This window comes from Podarcis cretensis (genome assembly GCF_951804945.1).
Source record: "Podarcis cretensis genome assembly, chromosome: 2".
Lineage (NCBI taxonomy): Eukaryota > Metazoa > Chordata > Lepidosauria > Squamata > Lacertidae > Podarcis > Podarcis cretensis.
Window position 1 is genome coordinate 5,166,901 of NC_137171.1, and position 21,312 is coordinate 5,188,212.

A 21,312-nucleotide genomic window follows, 5' to 3' on the forward strand; every position below is an offset into this window, starting at 1 on the left:
TCACTTGTAGCTTTGTAGATACGGATGTGGGCAGGTAGGCTTTCTCCAGCATTTCAATGCATGCATTTGAAGAGGGGATTCTAAGCCAGTGACAGTGCATTTCAACGCTTCTGGTTTAGATTGATTTAACTCCCTTTTCCAATGGAATGTCGGGGCCCAAGAATCCACAGCATCTCACCAAACTACAGTTCCTGTGGTCCTTTGGGTGGGGGGACTGAGGTGGTGAATAGGCTGGGACAGGGAGTGGAATTAGCTCAGGAGCACCTCAGTCTTCTCATTGCTTCCTTGAACCCACCTCCACCCTTTGGGCTCCATTTCTGCCCCCTCCATCCCCTCAACATCACTCCTGCTTGATGCCCCCTGCTGCTGCCACCATGGCCATGCCCCGCATTCGCTTTCCTTGGTGGGTCTTGACATGCTTTGCTAGGTGGTCGCTCCGCATAAACCTCTTGGGGCACAGCTGGCAGCCGAAGCGCTTCTCGCCTGTGTGCGTCCGAAGGTGCCTCTGCAGCTCATCCGAGCGGGTGAAACTTTTCCCACAGTAGAGCCAGGAGCAGATGAAGGGGCGTTCGCCCGCGTGCCAGCGGAGGTGGGCCTTCAGGTGGGACGTTTTGCCATAGACCTTGCCACAGCCTGGCAGGTGGCAGATGTGTTGCTTCTTTCTGCCTGGCTCCTCGCTGGCTCCATTCACTGCCTGGCAGTTGGGGCACTTGCAGCGGCGGCAGCGGCGAGTGGTACCCAGGAGCCCCTTGGGAGTGCCCTGCAGGAGAGCAGCAAGAGGGGGCTGGGGGCTTAGGACCAGCGGCCGGCCCAGAGAGAAGTTGCCTGGTTGCTGCAGGCTCCACCAAGGGCCATCATCCGTGGAGGTGGTTCCTGGAGGAGGAGCTGGGCCCAAAGGCCGGGGCCCTTGCAAAAAGCTAGAGAAGTCCTGGGCCTCTGGGAAGGCATAAGAGTGTGGCATTGTGGGTGCCAGCATCTTGACAGGCGACAGCTCAAAGGAGTAGGTGGGCTCAGCTGGCGGAGTCAGGGGCATTTCATGAGCAGAGCCACTGCTCGCTGGCCCTTGCCCGTGGTAGGGAACCTTGGGCAGCCCAAAAGCCATGGTTGTGTGTGAGCCTGATGGGACCTCATTGCTCCAGAGTTGGAACATCCCCACAGATTCATAAGCTCCTGAACTGCTTGCTGATAAATGGGGAGCAGTGGGCACGGCTACAAAAGTCAAGCTGGGGTGGCAGGCCGTGGCGTCCTCTGGAGAGGAGTTGCAGGTCCAGCCCTGAAGCAGAGAGAAGGAAAAAGGACTGAGCAACAACATTGATTTCAATAATCCCTAATTCCTAAAACATAATTGTTCTGGGCCCGAAACGCTGCTCAAGTAGACTACCTCATCTCCCATAAATGTCTCTTTGTTCCTGTTAGAAGTGTCTACATGGCTAGCAATACAGCAGGGATGGGGAACAAAGTATCAGCCATGTTGGTTGGAACTGGTGGGAGTTGGATTGCAAGGACATCTGTATGGGATCAGGTTCCCCATTCTAGCACTACAATTGGTAACTGCATTCACACACACGCAAGAGAGAGAGAGAGAGAGAGAGAGAGAGAGAGAGAGAGATCTCCACTGCTTCAGGAGTGCTATGTGACATTCCAGGCTTTGTTCAGCAGCTGCTACAACAGGAACTGTGACTGGGCAATCATTCCTGACCCTCACCTCCCCATATGGGGCAAAGCAGGTACTGAGCAGATGCACCACTAAGGCAGGGCACCTGGGAATATTCTTAGAACATAATACAGTCGTTCATGTACCACAGGTGGCAGGAGACTGGTTTCAGAAGTGCAACCAGTTCATAAGTGTGCTATTCACTTTTGGTACTGGCTCTCTTACAGGAATATGTCTACAAACAAAAGCTACTCTACAGTAGTACCTTTCCTTAGCATCAGCCAAAAATGTTACCAAGTAAATGAACAAGCTTTCGAGTTTTCCCAAACTCTTCTTCAGGCTGGATGCCAATCAAACAATCAAAATAGAGAAGAAGCACAACATCAATAAATGCTTTGGATGTCTTACAAAAAGAAAAACCCACAGGAAAAACAAATTGTACAGAACATATTTTTTTAAAAATACAAAATACAACAATTAAAACAAAACAAAAAACATAAGGAAAAACTGCAACGTAAAACTTCCTAGCAGAGCCTAGAAGAAAATGATGACCACAGAACTTCTCCTGTGTGCTATAATAATAATGTCACAGACGGCACTCTTTGGAGTTTTAACACAATGCCCTACTCTCTCTCCCTCACTGCCCCCACCAATTTTGGCTAATATCCAGTCTGAATAAGAGTTTTGGAGAACTCCAAATGTTTCTGATGACTTTTTAGTATTTTGACCCGACCTTATAAAGGTATTGCCCTACAGTAGATTTGGGATTTTTGCTCCTCGACCAACACAGCTATCTGCAATTTTTTTATTTTTACAACTAGTACTTCTGATTATTACCAGAATGTTACTTCCAGCAGATTCTTACAACTGTGTTTCAGGTTAAATTTTCATAACTCCACAGACATTCCTCCCTGCAAATTTATATGGGAACAAAGGGTTACTATTTCACTTGCACTATCTGGTGCCAGAATAACCTTCCCACCTCCTTCCTCTCCTAAACAGAAGCATATGAAGTCGCCTTATGCACAGTCAGTCCCTTGGTCTATTGAGCTCAGTGCTGCCAACACTGGCTGGCAGTGGCTCACCAGGGTTTTGGCCAGGTGTCTTATCCCAGCCATACCTGGAGACAAAACCTGGAACTTTTTGCATGCAAGGCAGGTTCTCCACCTCTAAATTACCCTTTCTGTTAAAAAGCAAATTAGCCACAAAGCAAAGAGATGAGCAGAAATAAATGAGGGAGAGGGAAAGGTGGCTTCTGTTTCCCTCTGTGTTTTTGGAAGCTTTCAAATTTCCAAACTGGCTATGCTCAAACTACCTTTCATGCTGTGGGGGATCAAGGCTGGTCGAAGACATTTTGCTGCCTGAGGTGAAACAGCAAATAGCGCCCGTCTCCCAACATCCAGAAGTCAAGACACATAGTACCCAAGGCCAGTCATGTTAGTCTGGCACGTGAGACAGACCCCCCCCCATCTCTCCCCTCCTCCTCTGGTGGCAGTAAAAATACATAAATAAATTAAATAACTATTGATTGGTGGTTCTTTCATTTTGCCCAAATCTTGCCCAAATTCAGCAAGCTGGACAGTGCTAGCCCAAGACAGTTTTCTACCTGAAGTGGCACCAAATGACCCCCTCCCACCTCTCTGTACCAGGGCCAACACTTTTTGAAGTCTAGCTGCCCACATCCAGGCACCAATTCCTGCTGTTCATCTCCCATCACTGCATGGATTTCTATTAGAAGGTGCTGATGACATTGCTAAATGGCACAACCCCCTTTACCCATGTGAACTATATAATTTTGTGAACTCTTTCCATGTTTTGATATATACATATATGTTGTTGTTTAGTCGTTTAGTCGTGTCTGACTCTTCGTGACCCCATGGACCAGAGCACGCCAGGCACTTCTGTCTTCCACTGCCTCCCGCAGTCTGCTCAAACTCATGCTGGTAGCCTCAAGGACACTGTCCAACCATCTCGTCCTCTGTTGTCCCCTTCTCCTTGTGCCCTCCATCTTTCCCAACATCAGGGTCTTTTCCAAGGAGTCTTCTCTTCTCATGAGGTGGCCAAAGTATTGGAGCCTCAGCTTCACGATCTGTCCTTCCAGTGAGCACTCAGGGCTGATTTCTTTCAGAATGGAGAGGTTGGATCTTCTTGCAGTCCATGGGTCTCTCAAGAGTCTCCTCCAGCACCATAATTCAAAAGCATCAATTCTTCGGCAATCAGCCTTCTTTATGGTCCAGCTTTCACTTCCATACATCACTACTTGGAAAACCATAGCTTTGACTATACGGACCTTTGTTGGCAAGGTGATGTCTTTGCTTTTTAATATGTTGTCTAGGTTTGCCATCGCCTTTCTCCCAAGGAGCAGGAGTCTTTTAATTTCGTGGCTGCTGTCACCATCTGCAGTGATCATGGAGCCCAAGAAAGTAAAATCTCTCACTGCTTCCATTTCTTCCCCTTTTATTTGCCAGGAGGTGATGGGACCAGTTGCCATGATCTTTGTTTTTTTGATGTTGAGCTTCAGACCATATTTTGCGCTCTCCTCTTTCACCCACATTAAAAGGTTCTTTAATTCCTCCTCACTTTCTGCCATCAAGGTTGTGTCATCTGCATATCTGAGGTTGCTGATATTTCTTCCGGCGATCTTAATTCCGGCTAGGGATTCATCCAGCCCAGCCTTTCGCATGATGAATTCTGCATATAAGTTAAATAAGCAGGGAGACAATATACAGCCTTGTCGTACTCCTTTCCCAATTTTGAACCAATCAGTTGTTCCATATCCAGTTCTAACTGTCCCACATAGAGATTTCTCAGGAGACAGATGAGGTGATCAGGCACTCCCATTTCTTTAAGAACTTGCCATAGTTTGCTGTGGTCGACACAGTCAAAGGCTTTTGCATAGTCAATGAAGCAGAAGTAGATGTCTTTCTGGAACTCTCTAGCTTTCTCCATAATCCAGCACATGTTTGCAATTTGGTCTCTAGTTCCTCTGCATCTTCTAAATCCAGCTTGCACTTCTGGGAGTTCTCGGTCCACATACTCCTTGAGCCTTCCTTGTAGAATTTTAAGCATAACCTTGCTAGCGTGTGAAATGAGTGCAATTGTGCGGTAGTTGGAGCATTCTTTGGCACTGCCCTTCTTTGGGATTGGGATGTAGACTGATCTTCTCCAATCCTCTGGCCACTGCTGAGTTTTCCAAACTTGCTGGCATATTGAGTGTAGCACCTTAACGGCATCATCTTTTAAAATTTTAAATAGTTCAGCTGGAATACCATCACTTCCACTGGCCTTGTTATTTGCAGTGCTTTCTAAGGCCCATTTGACTTCACTCTCCAGGATGTCTGGCTCAACCACACAACCTGGGGTGTACGAGCCATCCATATCTTTCTGGTATAATTCCTCTGTGTATTCTTGCCACCTCTTCTTGATGTCTTCTGCTTCTGTTAGGTCCTTACCACTTTTGTCCTTTATTATGGTAATCTTTGTACGAAATGTTCCATTCATATCTCCAATTTTCTTGAACAGATCTCTGGTTCTTCCTGTTCTGTTGTTTTCCTCTATTTCTTTGCATTGCTTGTTTAAGAAGGCCTTCTTGTCTCTCCTTGCTATTTTTTGGAAATCTGCATTCAATTTCCTGTATCTTTCACTATCTCCCTCACATTTTGCTTGCCTTCTCTCCCCCGCTATTTGTAAGGCCTCATTGGACAGCAACTTTGCTTTCTTGCATTTCTTTTTCATTGGCATGGTTTTCGTTGCTGCCTCCTGTATAATGTTGCAAGCCTCCATAGAATCATAGAATCATAGATTTGGAAGAGACCACAAGGGCCATCGAGTCCAACCCCCTGCCAAGCAGGAAACACCATCAGAGCACTCCTGACATATGGTTGTCAAGCCTCTGCTTAAAGACCTCCAAAGAAGGAGAATCCACCGCACTCCTTGGCAGCAAATTCCACTGTCGAACAGCTCTTACTGTCAGGAAGTTCTTCCTAATGTTTAGGTGGAATCTTCTTTCTTGTAGTTTGGATCCATTGCTCCATGTCTGCTTCTCTGGAGCAGCAGAAAACAACCTCTATGTGACATCCTTTTATATATTTGAACATGGCTATCATATCACCCCTTAACCTCCTCTTCTCCAGGCTAAACATGCCCAGCTCCCTTAGCCGTTCCTCATAAGGCATCATTTCCAGGCCTTTGACCATTTTGGTTGCCCTCCTCTGGACACGTTCCAGTTTGTCAGTGTCCTTCTTGAACCGTGGTGCCCAGAACTGGACACAGTACTCCAGGTGAGGTCTGACCAGAGCAGAATACAGTGGCACTATTACTTCCCTTGATATAGATGCTATACTCCTATTGATGCAGCCCAGAATTGCATTGGCTTTTTTAGCTGCCGCGCCACACTGTTGGCTCATGTCAAGTTTGTGGTCAACCAAGACTCCTAGATCCTTTTCACATGTACTGCTCTCAAGCCAGGTGTCACCCATCTTGTATTTGTGCCTCTCATTTTTTTTGCCCAAGTGCAATACTTTACATTTCTCCCTGTTAAAATTCATCTTGTTTGTTTTGGCCCAGTTCTCTAATCTGTCAAGGTTGTTTTGAAGTGTGATCCTGTCCTCTGGGGTGTTAGCCACCCCTCCCATCAATGGAGGCTACTATGAGGCTTGGGATTGCTACCATAGAGGGGCGAGGGAGGTATGGCGGTAGGGGCAGATGTTATAGGCGAAGGGGATCGAGATATGGATATGCTCGTACCCCTTCCAATCTGCACCTCATCCCGAGGGACGAGGGTAGGGTGAGCAAGGATTACTCACCTCTGTCACTGGTGCTGTGCAATGTCAGGTCTACAGGCAACAAAACCGCCACCCTGCGAGATTTCTTTATCTCGCAGGGGGTCGACCTGGCTTGTGTGACGGAGAACTGGGTGCGTGAAGGGGCAACAGTTACCTTACGAGAGATGGCGCCCCAGGGTTTCTCTGTCCTCCACCAGTCCCGGACTGTGGGCCGGGGGGGAGGGATGGCATTATTAATCCGGGAAGATTGTCCTTTCAGGGCTCTACCATCGCCATCGATCGCTGGCATTGATTGTGTTGGCCTAGTGTGGGGCTCCGAGGAGAGCTTGGCTGTCTGGCTGGTGTACCGGCCACCTAGCGCACCAGCAGCCACCCTGTCAGACCTATTGGAGGCGGTGGCCAGCTGGGCCTTGGAGTTCCCTAACCTATTGGTATTGGGGGACTTCAACATCCATGCTGATGCCACTCCCTCCTCACAGGCTCTGGACCTGGTGTCTTCCATGGCGACACTAGGGCTCTCCCAGTTTGTTTCGGGCCCCACACATCAAGCAGGCCACACGCTGGATTTGATCTTTGGCGTAGGTATAGATGTGATCATGTCTCCTTCGATGAAGGTGCCATGGTCTGATCACTACGCTCTGAAAGCCAGGATTGACTTTCCACCCCCACCCTGCTTAGGTGGCGAGCCGATTTGGGCTCGCCCGCAGAGGCTGATGGACCCTGATAGATTCCGTCAAGCCTTGCGGGACCTTGCTCCCCCTGGCGACTCATTGACTGAGCTTGTTGAGGACTGGAATATCCAGCTCCTGGCAGCCATCGATGAGATCGCACCGAAGCGCCCTCTGCGACCCCGCAGAAACTGGGCTCCCTGGTTTACCGAGGAGCTCCGGAAAATGAAGCGGGACCTCAGACGGCTAGAGCGAGTATGGCGGGGTGCCCGTGACGAAGCCTCAAGAACATCTTATAGGGCTTTTATGAAAACCTACGAGATGGCGGTGAAGGCTGCTAAGAAGTCTTACTTCTCGGCCTCCATTGCATCCGCTAGCTCTCGCCCGGCGCAATTATTTAGTATAATCAGGTCTTTAACGTCCCTTGAGGGACAGCCAATTTTAAATAACAATTTGACACACAGCTGTGAGGCATTTGCGAGCTTTTTTGCGGAGAAGGTCTTGTTGCTCCGCCATGACCTCCCTGCCAATTTGGATACAATAAAGGAACTAGAGGCCCCTCGACTGTCTTCGGGTCCAGTATTGGACCACTTCGACCGGATATCCCCAGCCGATGTGGACAGACTCCTCCGAGATGGAAAGCCCACCACCTGTCCTCTCGACCCGTGCCCGTCTTGGCTGATTAGAGCGTGTCAAGATGAGGTGTGGGCCCTCCTGGGGGATATCATCAATTTGTCCCTTGGCACGGGGACATTCCCAGGGGAACTGAAGGAGGCAGTGGTGCGCCCACTCTTAAAGAAAACATCATTAGATCCTTTAAAAGGTAAAGGTAAAGGTACCCCTGCCCATACGGGCCAGTCTTGACAGACTCTAGGGTTGTGTGCTCATCTCACTCTAGAGGCCGGGAGCCGGTGCCGTCCGCAGACACTTCCGGGTCACGTGGCCAGTGTGACATCGCTGCTCTGGTGAGCCTGCACCAGCGCAGCACACGGAACGCCGTTTACCTTCCCGCTATAAAGCGGTACCTATTTATCTACTTGCACTTTAAGGGTGCTTTCGAACTGCTAGGTGGGCAGGAGCTGGGACCAAAAGACGGGAGCTCACCCCGCCACGGAGATTCGAACCGCCGACCATACGATCGGCAAGTCCTAGGCACTGTGGTTTTACCCTCAGCGCCACCCGCGTCCCCTATTAGATCCTTTAGATCTATCCAATTACCGCCCGGTTTCGAATCTTCCGTTCCTGGGTAAGGTGATTGAGAGAGCGGTTGCTGAACAGCTTGGTGGGTTTCTGGGTGAAAAATCGGCTCTGGATCCATTCCAGTCCGGCTTCCGCGCTGGTCATGGGACCGAGACGGCTCTGGTTGCCCTAACAGATGATCTTCATAGACAGCTGGATCGAGGCGGGTCAGGGCGGCTGATTCTTCTAGATCTGTCAGCAGCTGTCGACATGGTCGATCACGAACTTCTGGACCACCGCCTTGCTGACGTGGGGATCCAGGGCACAGTCCTTCAATGGCTGCGCTCGTTTCTCTCTGGTCGGGGACAGAGGGTGGCGCTTGGGGGGGAATTGTCATCGCGCCACTCCTTGGTGTGTGGAGTACCTCAGGCTGTGATACTCTCCCCGATGCTTTTCAACATCTTTATGCGCCCCCTCGCCCAGCTTGTCCGGAGTTTTGGGCTGGGTTGCCATCAGTATGCCGATGACACCCAACTCTATCTGTTGATGGATGGCCATCCTGACTCGGCCCCAGACACACTGACCAGATGTTTGGAAGCTGTGGCTGGATGGTTACATGGGAGCCGGTTGAAGCTAAATCCTTCGAAGACAGAGGTCCTGTGGCTGGGATGGGACAATATGGGATTGGGGGGGCAACTCCCATCTCTTGCGGAGGCGCAATTAGTGCCAGCACTGTCTGTTAAGAGTTTGGGTGTAATCTTCGACACCTCCCTTTCCATGGAGGCGCAGATTGCAGCTATAACAAAGGCGGCATTTTTCCATCTCCGCCAAGCTAAGCAGTTGGCTCCTTACCTCTCTCGCCCTGACCTAGCCACTGTGATCCACGCGACGGTCACCTCCAGACTGGATTATTGTAACTCACTCTACGTGGGGCTGCCCTTGAGACTGACCCAGAAACTCCAGCAGGTGCAGAATGCTGCAGCGAGACTCCTTACGGGGTCTTCGCTGCGAGATCACATTTACCCGGTGCTATACCAGCTGCACTGGCTCCCGGTGGAGTACAGGATCAGGTTTAAGGTGCTGGTTTTAACCTTTAAAGCCCTATATGGCCTAGGACCCTCGTACCTACAGGACCGCCTCTCCTGGTATGCCCCACAGAGAAACTTACGGTCTTCAAATAAAAACATCTTGAAGGTCCCAGGCCACAGAGAAGTTAGGCTGGCCTCAACTAGAGCCAGGGCTTTTTCGGCTGTGGCTCCGACCTGGTGGAACACTCTGTCACAAGAGACTAGGGCCCTGCGGGACTTGACATCTTTCTGCAGGGCCTGCAAGACAGAGCTGTTCCGCCAGGCCTTTGGCCAGAGCACAGCCTGACTCCCTCCCTTGGCAATCTTCACGGAGCTCTGGCCCAATGGTGGCCAGTGGCTTGAATTTAATTAATTTTATAATGAATGATTTTAGAGTGTTGTTTGTGCTGTACTTTTGTACTGTTTTATTGTTGGTAGCCGCCCTGAGCCCGGCTTAGGCTGGGGAGGGCGGGATATAAATAAAATTTATTATTATTATTATTAAATTTGATCAGGATGCCCTTGAGTCCATCATCCAAGTTGTTGATAAAGATGTTGAATAAGACCGGGCCCAAGACAGAACCCTGTGGCACCCCACTAGTCACTCTTCTCCAGGATGAAGAGGAACCATTGATGAGCACCCTTTGGGTTCGGTCAGTCAGCCAGTTACAAATCCACTGAGTGGTAGCATTGTCCATCCATCCATAGTTCTTCAGGCACTCTGTCCAGCAAATCTAAATCCTTAAACCTGTTCCTCACTTCCACTGTGTATTCATAAGGGATTTGGTTTAGATTGTATCTTACCGACCCAGTGGTTTTTCCTACTTTCTTCAGTTTAAGCTTGAATTTTGCTATAAGAAGCTGATGATCTGAGCCACAGTCAGCTCCAGGTCTTGTTTTTGCTGACTGTATAGAGCTTCTCCATCTTTGGCTGCAGAGAATATAATCAATCTGATTTCGATGCTGCCCATCTGGTGATGTCCATGTGTAGAGTCGTCTCTTGTGTTGTTGGAAAAGCGTGTTTGTGATGACCAGCTTGTTCTCTTGACAGAACTTTATTAGTCTTTGCCCTGCTTCATTTTGATCTCCAAGGCCAAACTTGCCAGTTGTTCCTTTTATTTCTTGATTCCCTACTTTAGCATTCCAATCCCCTATAATGAGAAGAACATCCTTCTTTGGTGTCACTTCTATAAGGTCTTGTAAGTCTTCATAGAATTGGTCAATTTCAGTTTCTTCAGCACCAGTAGTTGGTGCATAAACTTGGATTACTGTGATGTTAAAAGGTCTACCTTGGATTCGTATCGAGATCATTCTATCATTTTTGAGATTGTATCCCAGTACAGCTTTCACCACTCTTTTGTTGACTATGAGGGCCACTCCATTTCTTTTACGGGTTTCTTGCCCACAGTAGTAGATATGATGGTCATCCGAACTGAATTCGCCCATTCCCGTCCATTTTAGTTCACTGATGCCCAGGATGTCAATATTTATTCTTGCCATCTCATTTTTGACCACATCCAACTTACCCAGTGTCAGGGGTTCGGGAGCAGAGGCACAGGGGAGAGAGGAGGCGGAGAGCGAAGGGGAACAATCCGAGGGCAGCGTAGGAGAGTATGACAGTGGCCCGAGAGATTCCATGAGCTTCTCCAGCGATTCGGAAGATTCCCAGAAGGGGGCACCAATGGCCAGGGCAAGGGGGGTCCCGGGAGGGACGCACCAGAAGCAAGGGGCCAGCAGCGACTCCCAAAGCAGCAGCTGGAGATCGGGACCAGCTTCCCCACCAGAGCGTAGCGGGGGGGAAGAGTCCCACGTGTCAGGGCCGGCTTCCCCTCCAGTGGGGAGAGAAGATGAGTCAGGGCTGACCACGCCCCTATCGCTGAGTGAGGGAACGGGGGGGGGGGAGTCAGACCCAGCTAGCCCCCCCGAAGGGAGAAGCAGTGACAGGAGCAGTGTAACGGTCAGGAGGAAGGTTGCCAGCTGGGCGCGCGCGCCAAGTTCAAAGGTACAGGCGCACGGGACAGCAGGGAGCTCGGATTGGGAGCCAGGTCCTAAAGCACGCCGGAAGCAGGGGGAAGAATCTGGGGAATCAGCATCAGAAGAGTCCAGAAAGGGCGACAGCCCAGCGGGCAGACGGACCCAGAGGAGAAAGGAGCAAAGGAGGAGGTGGAGCAAGGCTAGGGTCTTGAACTGGTGTCTGGGGGGAGGAGATTCAGACGGAACTTCAGCGGTCTAGGGTTGAGACGTAGAGCTGCGCGCCGCGGCTTTGAAATTGAAACTGAACCTTAATAAAGACTTTTGTATATAGCAAGAACTGGCGTTGGTCCTTTGTGATCTGGGACCTTGGGCAGCTCTGACACCCAGATTCATGGTTCTCACATTCCAGGTTCCTATGCAATATTTTTCTTTACAGCATTGGAGTTTCCTTTCACTTCCAGGCATATCCGCAACTGAGCGTCCTTTCGGCTTTGGCCCAGCCGCTTCATCAACTCTGGATCTACTTGTACTTGTCCTCCGCTCTTCCCCAGTAGCATGTTGGACGCCTTCCGACCTGAGGGGCTCATCTTCCAGCGTCATAACTTTTATATGCCTGTTGTCTTTGTCCATGGAGTTTTCTTGGCAGGGATACTGGAGTGGCTTGCCGGTTCCTCCTCCAGGTGGATCATGTTTGGTCAAAACTCTCCACTATGACCTGTTCATCTTGGGTGCCCTCCTCGGCATAGTTCATAGCTTCTCTGAGTTATTCAAGCCCCTTCGCCATGGCAAGGCAGTGATCCATGAAGGGGATATACATATATACATATATATTAATGTATTTTAAAAATAATAATAATAAAAGACAGAACTGTTCTCTGCTCTATCCACTGGAGTGCAGGAGTCCCCAGGAACTACAGAAAACATGGCATTTCTGAAATCATATCCTGCAATTCTGTGAACTTTTTGCATTTTGGAGAGGTTTTTGTTTTTAAATTTTTATGTGACTTCCCCCTCCCCCTGACAAGTTTACAGCTTGCCTGATTCATTTTCCAAAAAAGTGATGGACACGATCCCTTAGTGTAGCATGGCTATACCATTCCCAGTCCCCCATAGATTAGGTATGGGTTCCATACTTCTCTGCTACTTTTGAATGTGGGACAGCCCTGCAAATCCAGAAAGGCTGGACTTTCTTAAAGCGTATTTTGGCTGATCATCCAAAGAAGACCTAGATCTCTCTTTTTTTAAAAAAAACTGGTTTGGGGAGAAGCACTACCCACTCATAAGGAGCCAAAAGCATTATTTTGTCCATATGATAACCAAAGGGCTTGTGTCCATGATGGAGTTTATTTCATTTGTGCAAAAAAATGTTAAGATGCTACTGTAACAACAGCAAACTGTCCATTTTTCAAAATTGTGTTTTTTGTCAACATGAGGGATCAGAGCGGCCAGCTGGTTTTTCTGCACTGGGCACCAAAAGAGGAGACTGAGAGGAGCTATGATAGCCATCTTCAAATATCTCAAGGTCACATGGAAGATCATAGAATCATAGAATTGTAGAATTGTAAGGGACCTCAAGGGTCATCTAGTCCAATCCCCTGCTATGCAGGAATCTCAGGTAAAGCATCCCTGACAGATGGCCATCCAACCTCTTCTTAAAAGCCCTCAACCTGCCAAGAGTCCACAACCTGCCAAGGGAGACCGTTCCACTGTTAAACAGCTCTTACCTTCAGAAAGTTCTTCCTGATGTTTACTCAGAATCTCCTATCTTGTAACTTGAAGCCATGGGTTCAAGTCCTACCATCCAGAGCAGGAGAAAAAAAGCTTGCTTCATTTTCTTTTAGATAGCCCTTGAGATATTTGAGGATGGCTATCATATCTCCTCTCAGTCTGCTTTTTCCCCAGGCTAAGCATACCCAGCTCCTTCAAGCGCTCCTCATAAGGCTTAGTTTCCAGATCCTTGATCATCTTGGTTGCCCTCCTCTGCACACGCTCCAGCTTGTCAACATCCTTCTTAAATTGTGGTGCTCAGAATTGGACACAGTATTCCAGGTGTGGTCTGACCAAGGCAGAAGAGAGTGGGACTATTACTTTCCTTGATCTGGACACTAGACTTCTGTTGATGAAGCCTAGAACAGCATTAGCTTTTTTTGCTGCTGCATCACACTGTTGACTCATGCTAAGATGGAGCAAGCTTGTTTTCTCCTACTCTGGAGGGTAGGACCCAAACCAATGGCTTTAAGTTACAAGAAAGGAGATTCCAACGAAACAACAGGAATAACTTTCTCACAGTAAGAGCTGTTCGACAGCAGAACAGACTCTCTCAGGAGGCAGTGGAATCTTCTTCCTTGGAGGGTTTTAAGCAGAGGTTGGATGGGCATTTGTCATTTGAGATTCCTGCATTGCAGGGGCTGGTCTAGATGACTCTCAGGGACACTTCCAACTCTAGAATTCTATGATTCTATGATCTTGATTGAGCCTTATTTAGAAGGGACTTACAGTAGAGACCCTGAGGACAACTACAAAGTATTTAACATAGATACCTCCTTCCTCCTTTTTGTTTCTTATCCCTCAGATCTGCAAGGAGATAGTTAAGTATTCACTGCCTATCATCAGCCTCATGTTAGAACATCAGCAAAACCCTTTCCCTGTGGAACTGCTGTTCTTTAGTTAGCACAGGAATAATCATCTGCCAGAAGGTTCAGATTATATGCATAAAAGAACTCCCTGTGCAGGACAAAACCAACAATCCATTCTAGTGGTCAACTAGGTACTCCTGAAAAATTAATGCCCGGGGCAAGCTAGAGACAGGGGTCGCCAAAGTGGTGCCCTCCAGCTGTTTGGAGGGCCACACGATACCCACCCTTCCCCTGTTGCTTATCTGACAATTACAGGCACACCCTGAAAACAATATTAATGTTACAATTCCTAATGCACACTTACTATGAAGTAAGCTTCATTGAATTCAAGCAGACTTATTTCTGAGGGAACTCCAGGAGGGAATATTAACAGGATTACTTTGCAGTTGTGGGGAAGATGACCACTCATTGTTCTGGAAGCTGATTGAGGAAACATGTATCTTTCCAAATGTTTAGGTGGAGTGTGTCTCACATCTTAATCTGGTGGGGGGGGGGACCTTTTTCAGAGCGCTGGTATCAAAAGTTTGATATAGAATGGCACAGAACTTGGATCTGTCTTGGCAGGGATTCAAAGACTTTGATGCAAGAAGACAGTATCAGTCATGTAAGAAGTGAATATACCCAATTATTACTATTGAGCGTAACAAAGGAGCTTATCCCTAGAAGGCAGGCAGATTTTAATATTGAGCCTACAAGCAGCAGGCAGAGTTGCAGCAACCAAGTCAGAAATGAATAAACAACTGTCAGTGTATGAGTCCCAGTTTTCCTGGGAGTAAGTCCCAATGGAGGGATTTTTCCTGAGCAAATGTATATTGGAAATTGGGCTTCCTTCCTGGCTATACATGTATAGGATTGTGCTGTAGGACTGCAGTTGTAAATAAACTTACATTTTCAGTTTGGAAGTGGAAAGTGTTCCATGCCTCTACTGTCAAAGCTGCTTCTAGCAGCTCTCAGAAAACAGAATTTATCTCCCAGAAACAACATTTATTCATTTAAAGGTGGTGCCACCCTCTCCAAAATAAGTTAAAGGCTACTTCCCTGAGCAGACACCACTCTCCCCCCCAAAAAAATCCAGGAACTTGTTTTCTTATTAGGTACCGGTACATCCATTATACTGGGCTGCATGGCACTAAGAAGTTCCTTCTGCTAAGAATGCATCCGGCGGCTTTTTGAGACAAGCATTATATTTTGATCTCAGTCCCCATCTCCAATATGGAGGTAATATAATGCTATTAGTATAATAATTAATATACGTAATAATGCCTTACAGGCCTATTGTCAAGATAACTGAGATGATGCATTTAAGCACTTTCTCAGAAGTGTGAAATAAATTATTATTATTATTATTATTATTATTATTATTATTATTATTATTAGACCTTTAGCTGCACACAGTTTAATGAGCTTGATCCAAGCATGAAAAAAATTACTGTCCACCCTCACAGGAACATAGGAAGGTCTTATAACAGAGCTCAGGCTATTTGCCCATCTAGCCTAGTATTTTCTCCCAGCTTGGTGTCCTTCCATCACCTCTGACCATTGACTGTGCTGCCTGCTATTGATGGGAGCTGAAGTCCCAACAACATCTGGAGAGTGCCAGGTTGGGGGAGGCTGCTCTACTCCTGCCCAAACTGGCTGGCAGCAACTCTCCATCACTTGCTATCAAATCCTTGCTACCTGGACTTTCTGCAAGCAAAGCAGAAAGCAGATCATGGTACTAAGCTACGTGTGATAATAAAATTCTCGAGAGACACCTTGTTTTCTTTTATACTGTAGAGACTGTGTATAAACAGTTCATACCGTTCTGACCTCACAAAAGAAAACAGATAAAGCAGTATCTGCATTAGAACATTTTTTAAAAATAAAAGCAAATATTGGGACACAATCAATATTTATGATACATCACAGTAAATAGGAATGGTTTTGATTATCATCTGTCCAAAGATTGCTATATTGGGTCCCAAATTGAGCAAATATTTTAAAATGTTGCCTGAATTCAAGACATTATTTTCCTACCTTTAAACTAAACATTATACATCAAATTTAACCATTTTAATTTCTAGGTTTTTGATAACCACTCACACATAGTAGGGAGGCTTGCACTTTCCAATTCTTGTGGAACCAAGATCCTAGGTAAATGAAACCACAAAAGTAAAAACCAGCTTTACTGGTGGTCTGCTATGCTGTCCTTCCAAATATCCCAACAAAATCACGGCAGAGTCCAAAGGTAAAGGATCCCCCTGTTTGTTTTGTCTAAATCCACAGTTGCCTCACCCCAGGACCAGTGTATTTTGATATAAGATGGGCACACATTTCTGAATCTACACTTATCCTTCAGAGTGATTGACAGGCTATTCCTTGAAATGGGAATGTGGTTTTGGTGTGAGAAGCTTATGATCAGGGGAAGTTTAAGTGATTTCGAAAGCAAGAGTCCTTGAGGTTAAATGCATGGCGGATTCTGCAGTAGGGTCTGACGGGATGCTTTTCAGATCCCTTGCAGACCTGGGAGTTTTGATTCCACAGATTCCAGGAATGAGCCACCTTGCCATTCTGCATAACAAAGAGTTCTGTGCACTTCCAAAGTTTACACACCAATAATAACCACCTCCCCTGTTTTGAAATTTTAAGAGAATGCCAAATCAGAGCTATACCAGTCCTGACCAATAAGATTACAGTTATTTAGTTTGTTTCTGCTCCCCCCCCCCCCCGCATGCCCCTTGTTATGCTCCTTTGAGCGTCTCAACATTATCATAATCGGAGAGCCACAAGCATTTTAATCACAACGAAACTTCTGTACCTCTTCCATACTAAAATCTCTTTATTTTATTGCCACTCTTGAGAGTGCAGTCCTCAGGACACTTTTTTGAGAGTAAGTTTCACTGATCTTAATGGAATTTATTTCTGAAGAGGCTGCAATTTCTCCTCCCACTCCTAGCTGATTCCACTTGTGCTCTTTCACAACTGCTTGTCAGGCAGAAAAATCAACAGGTGAAGCTTTCCCCACTGCTTCACCTTTGTGCAGAGAGCATCATCACCTGTTGGATTTCTGCACTCAGTCAACCAGCCAACCAGCCAACCAACCAATGTGGCTCCTCTTCCCGGCCCCTCGCAGACTCTCCTTACCTGCAAGGAGGAGTGTGTGATGTCCGAGTTCTGCAAAGACAGTTTCCATCAGGGGTCACCCGAAACTATCCATGGAAGGGAGCGCATGGTCTTCCGATAGAGGTGGGAAAACAGCCCGCTTCCTCCTCTCTCTGAAATTCCTCTTTTTCTCCTCAGTCTACATCTTTTTCCTCCTGTGATCCTACTCCAATCCCCTGCCTCCCCCTCTTTCCTTTCCTTCCCTTTTTGTTTTTTTTGGCTTCCCTTCAGCCTATCAGGAGTGGCGATTGGAGGCGCCTTTGAAGTCGGGGAGCGAACCAATCATTAAAATAGATGGAATGATTTCAAAGAGGGGCCTGGCTAGATCTCCTTTAAGTGGCGGGCTCCCCCGCTGGGGTGCTTGTTATGGATGCAAAAGGGGTTGATGGGGCTGGTGCGATCAAGATAGCGGAGGTTTCTCTTTTTATCTCTTTAAAGGTACAGGGCCAGGGCAGCGGGACGGGGAGGAGAGAAGGGGCAAACCAGAGGCAGGTACGCGATTCCTAAATGCAACCACTTAGGCGTTCGGTGCAGCGCGGCTTGCGCATGTTATGACGGCCCGTGTGCCCATCGCTGTGGAAATCAGCACAGGGGTGCTCCCAGGGCAGGACTGAGGAGCAGAAGTCCAGGGCCCCACTCAGCAAAATGAGCAGGAGGGCCCCCAAACTGCAGCAGCGCTGCCCTTGGCACATTTTTAAAGCAAGTGAAGTCAACATGTACAGAGGCGGATTTAGGGGAGCATGGAGGGTTTGGTCGCACTGGGTGCACAGGGAGGCTGCAACTGTGATTTAGAACAGAGCACCAAAGGCGGAGGGGTGCTGAATTTTGGCGTCGCACAGGGTGCCGCTGAAATTTGAGAGCCCAAGATCCGCCACTGAATACGCAATACCATCCAAAGTGTGGAAGCTAATATCATTAAGACCAGAGTCTCAAATTGCCCAACAGAAGCAATGAGTGAAGAAGTGGAATTGGGAAAGATCTGGTTAGCTCTGCTGGGGCCATGCCTGGTCTCCAAGAGCTGAGGGGCCCCGTTTGTACCAGCCCTATGTGTGCGTGCGCTTAAACATGGTTTGACTCCTGCATATACAGTCCATGCCCTCCACAAATGAGGATGCAAGAGCCTAAACATATTTGGATGTGCACACAAAGACTTTAGACAAATGGCACCCTTGAATGCAGGAGGGCTGGGCTTTCGGGAGTTAACTTACCATGAATACATTTCTACACAGAGGAATGCATGAACACATCACATCCCCAGTGAGTGAATGCAAAGAGGGGTGGTGAGGGTTTGTTTGTTTTTAAAAAAATATTTATTAGCAGTTTAAAGATTACAAAAGAAAAGAAAAAGAATTAAACAATACAATACAATACAATACAATACAAAAACAAAACAAAAACACCACGCAACCCAAACCCAAAAACATTGAATCAACCAAACAAACCAAAAACAATTAAAAACACATCCAATAATTTCGATATCATAACTTTCGTTCACTTGTTTCAGTGACCTCCTCACACCTCCCTTTTTGTATTCCACTTCAATTAGCTGTTTCAGCAATTCCTTTCCATCTTCCTCTGTTTTCTGTCCTGTAATTTATCTTAACATATTCTAACCTTGTTTTTCCCCTTTAATATATTTACAATCTGTCTGTACCTAATTCCTTATAACATTTCTTCTAAAGCCATATAACTTCATTCCATCATTTTTCTAACATTCATTAATTTTACAATATTTCTGTACATAATCTTTAAACTTTTTCCAGTCGTGGTGAGGGTTTAATGGTAGGCCTCAAATCTTCAAACATCTCCTCCAGTTCATCAGCCAATAGTCACTAAAACTCTCCATTGAAACTGGTCAAGAAAATGCTTTGGACAACTTCTCCAGACCAGCATCAACTGTCTGGCATTGGCCGTAGCATTAGCTAGAGCAGGGGCACCCAAACTTTTTTTCAAAGAGGGCCAGATTTGATGAAGTGAACATGTGTGACCAAAACATGCCAACCAGAGCTTTTTTTAGGACTGAAGTTGTTGAGCTTTTTTAAGGATTTGACCCGCAATAAATAAACTGCCACAGGGCCAGATTAGGCCCCCAGAATGGACTTTGGACATGCCTGAGCTAGAGCTTTTTTTTTAGGACTGAAGTTGTTGAGCTTTTTTAAGGATTTGACCCCCAGTAAATAAACTGCCACAGGGCCAGATTAGGCCCCCAGAATGGACTTTGGACATGCCTGAGCTAGAGTGAGGCAGTGGCCTCAGGTGGTTGATTTGGGGTTTCGTGAAAGGACAGCAAACTCTTATAATTTGCTACGGTCCCAGAGAGGAAGAGTCACGTTTGTGGGTTTTTCCTCAGGTGTCAAAATAATGTGACTGGCCTTGGGTGCTTATGCAGCTTGACTGTGAGAGAAAGAGCAGCAAAATATCTAGGGACAGTTCTGGCTACTGTCAGTACCAGGACTCGCCCACCCATGAGGCAAGGTGAGGCAGCAGAATCCACAGAGCAGCAAAACTGGCCTCCAGGGAATGCATTGCTGCTGTTGCGGCAGCAGCGACAGCTGTGGTGTGCTCCTTTGGGGCCACTCCTGTCGCCTCTACAGTGGCCTCTTGGCCAATAGGGGGCACTGCTGGTCCCCTTCCATCTTTGTTCCAGGTGTAGATCTTTATCCTTCCCTTGTTCCTGGTGTAGATCTTCATTCACCCCTTCTTCCCCGGCAGTGGGGGGGGGGGGGAGTGTGTGTGGCCATTTTGTGGCTTGCCTCAGGTGTCAAAATGTCTTGGGCCAGCCCTGGTCAGTAGCATAGACCACAAGTTTAGGATCCTGCAACCCTCTTCCACTGAATTTGAGCCCGTCAATAGTAATGGCCTAAATGTGGGAGGAGCAGGGAAGGTAGCTTTATGTGGTACCCCTCCTACCCTTGCCACGGTTCCATTCCACCCCTGCAGAATGTGTGGGGTTTTGATAACTCCCATCTTTGGCACTTCCAGGTATTGGTGGTAGACTCCTGCCTAAAGCCCCTGAGAGCCGCTGCCAGCCAGTGTAGATAATACTGAATGGGTAGTCAGACTTTGAATAAGGCAGCTTCCAATGTTCCTAACCCATCTTCAGCCCAAGCCATAAAAACTGGCAGAGGAATTGAAGATGTGCATTGCCCTCTTGATTTCAAGACAGTGGTTCTCAAAGGTGTGGCAGGAGAGGATGGCCACGGTGGCAGGAAGATTCAAGGACAACCAAAGAAACATTTACACATTTCAGTAGAGTAGAGTAGAGTAGAGTAGAGTAGAGTAGAGTACAGTGGTACCTCGGGTTACAGACGCTTCAGGTTACAGATGCTTCAGGTTACGGACTCCACTAACCCAGAAATAGTACCTTGGGTTAAGAACTTTGCTTCAGGATGAGAACAGAAATCGCGCTCCGGCGGTGCGGCAGCAGCGGGAGGCCCCATTAGCTAAAGTGGTGCTTCAGGTTAAGAACAGTTTCAGGTTAAGAACGGACCTCCAGAACGAATTAAGTTCTTAACCCGAGGTACCACTGTATCTCTCTATCTATCTCTCTCTCTATATTTAATATATAACCTGAAACAATAGCCCCCCCCTTCTTTTCAAGAGCATTGGCTATTCTTCTACAGTTCTCCACAACGTATTGGTGTGGACAGGAATTTTCAACTCTGATAGATATGAAAGATCAGAAAACAGAAAGGCTTCTTTGTGTTGGTGAGGAAATGAGAATTTGTTTGTCTCAAAATTAGACCGGATATAAATGAGATTACACGGCAAAAACAAGCTCACACCTCTTACTGAGTCTGTATACATACTTCAGGTACATACGTAAGAGGCTCACTTATAATGACATAATTACATTCATGTTCTCTGCGCCCTCCAATGATTCATGTTCTCATGTAGCTGCACTGTTTGATACTTTCTGGATGTCTCATGTTCATATTATAAAGTACCGTAGTTGTGTTCTGTGCTCTAAATCAAGCAGTGTTAGGAGTTTCTTTTTGTTTTCCAATGTCTTATCAATCTTATCAATACAAATTCAGTGTGGCACGAGCAAATTTTTATTGTGAAAGTGTGGCCCAACGGGAAAAAAGTTTGGGAACCACTGTGTCAAAAGGTAGCATTGGTAGAAGACAGCAGTCTGAAAGCAGTAGCCTCCAGCTGGCTAGGACTGGGAGTTTGGGAGGCAGTTGGCCCACACAGACCAAAACCATA

General features: G+C 47.2%; 1 protein-coding gene across 1 annotated transcript; it reads right to left on the minus strand.

Annotated features, from left to right (window-relative positions):
- Window positions 1-237: 237 nt before the first annotated feature.
- On the minus strand, window positions 238-17,253 carry LOC307210713 (transcription factor Sp5-like). The gene is made up of 2 exons (XM_079966859.1): window positions 17,086-17,253; window positions 238-1,273 (listed from the first exon to the last, which is right to left on the minus strand). Exon 2 carries the CDS (start codon window positions 1,148-1,150, stop codon window positions 341-343), a length of 810 nt encoding a protein of 269 aa, XP_079822985.1. The 5' UTR covers window positions 1,151-1,273; window positions 17,086-17,253; the 3' UTR covers window positions 238-340.
- Between the last annotated feature and the right edge of the window lie 4,059 nt (window positions 17,254-21,312).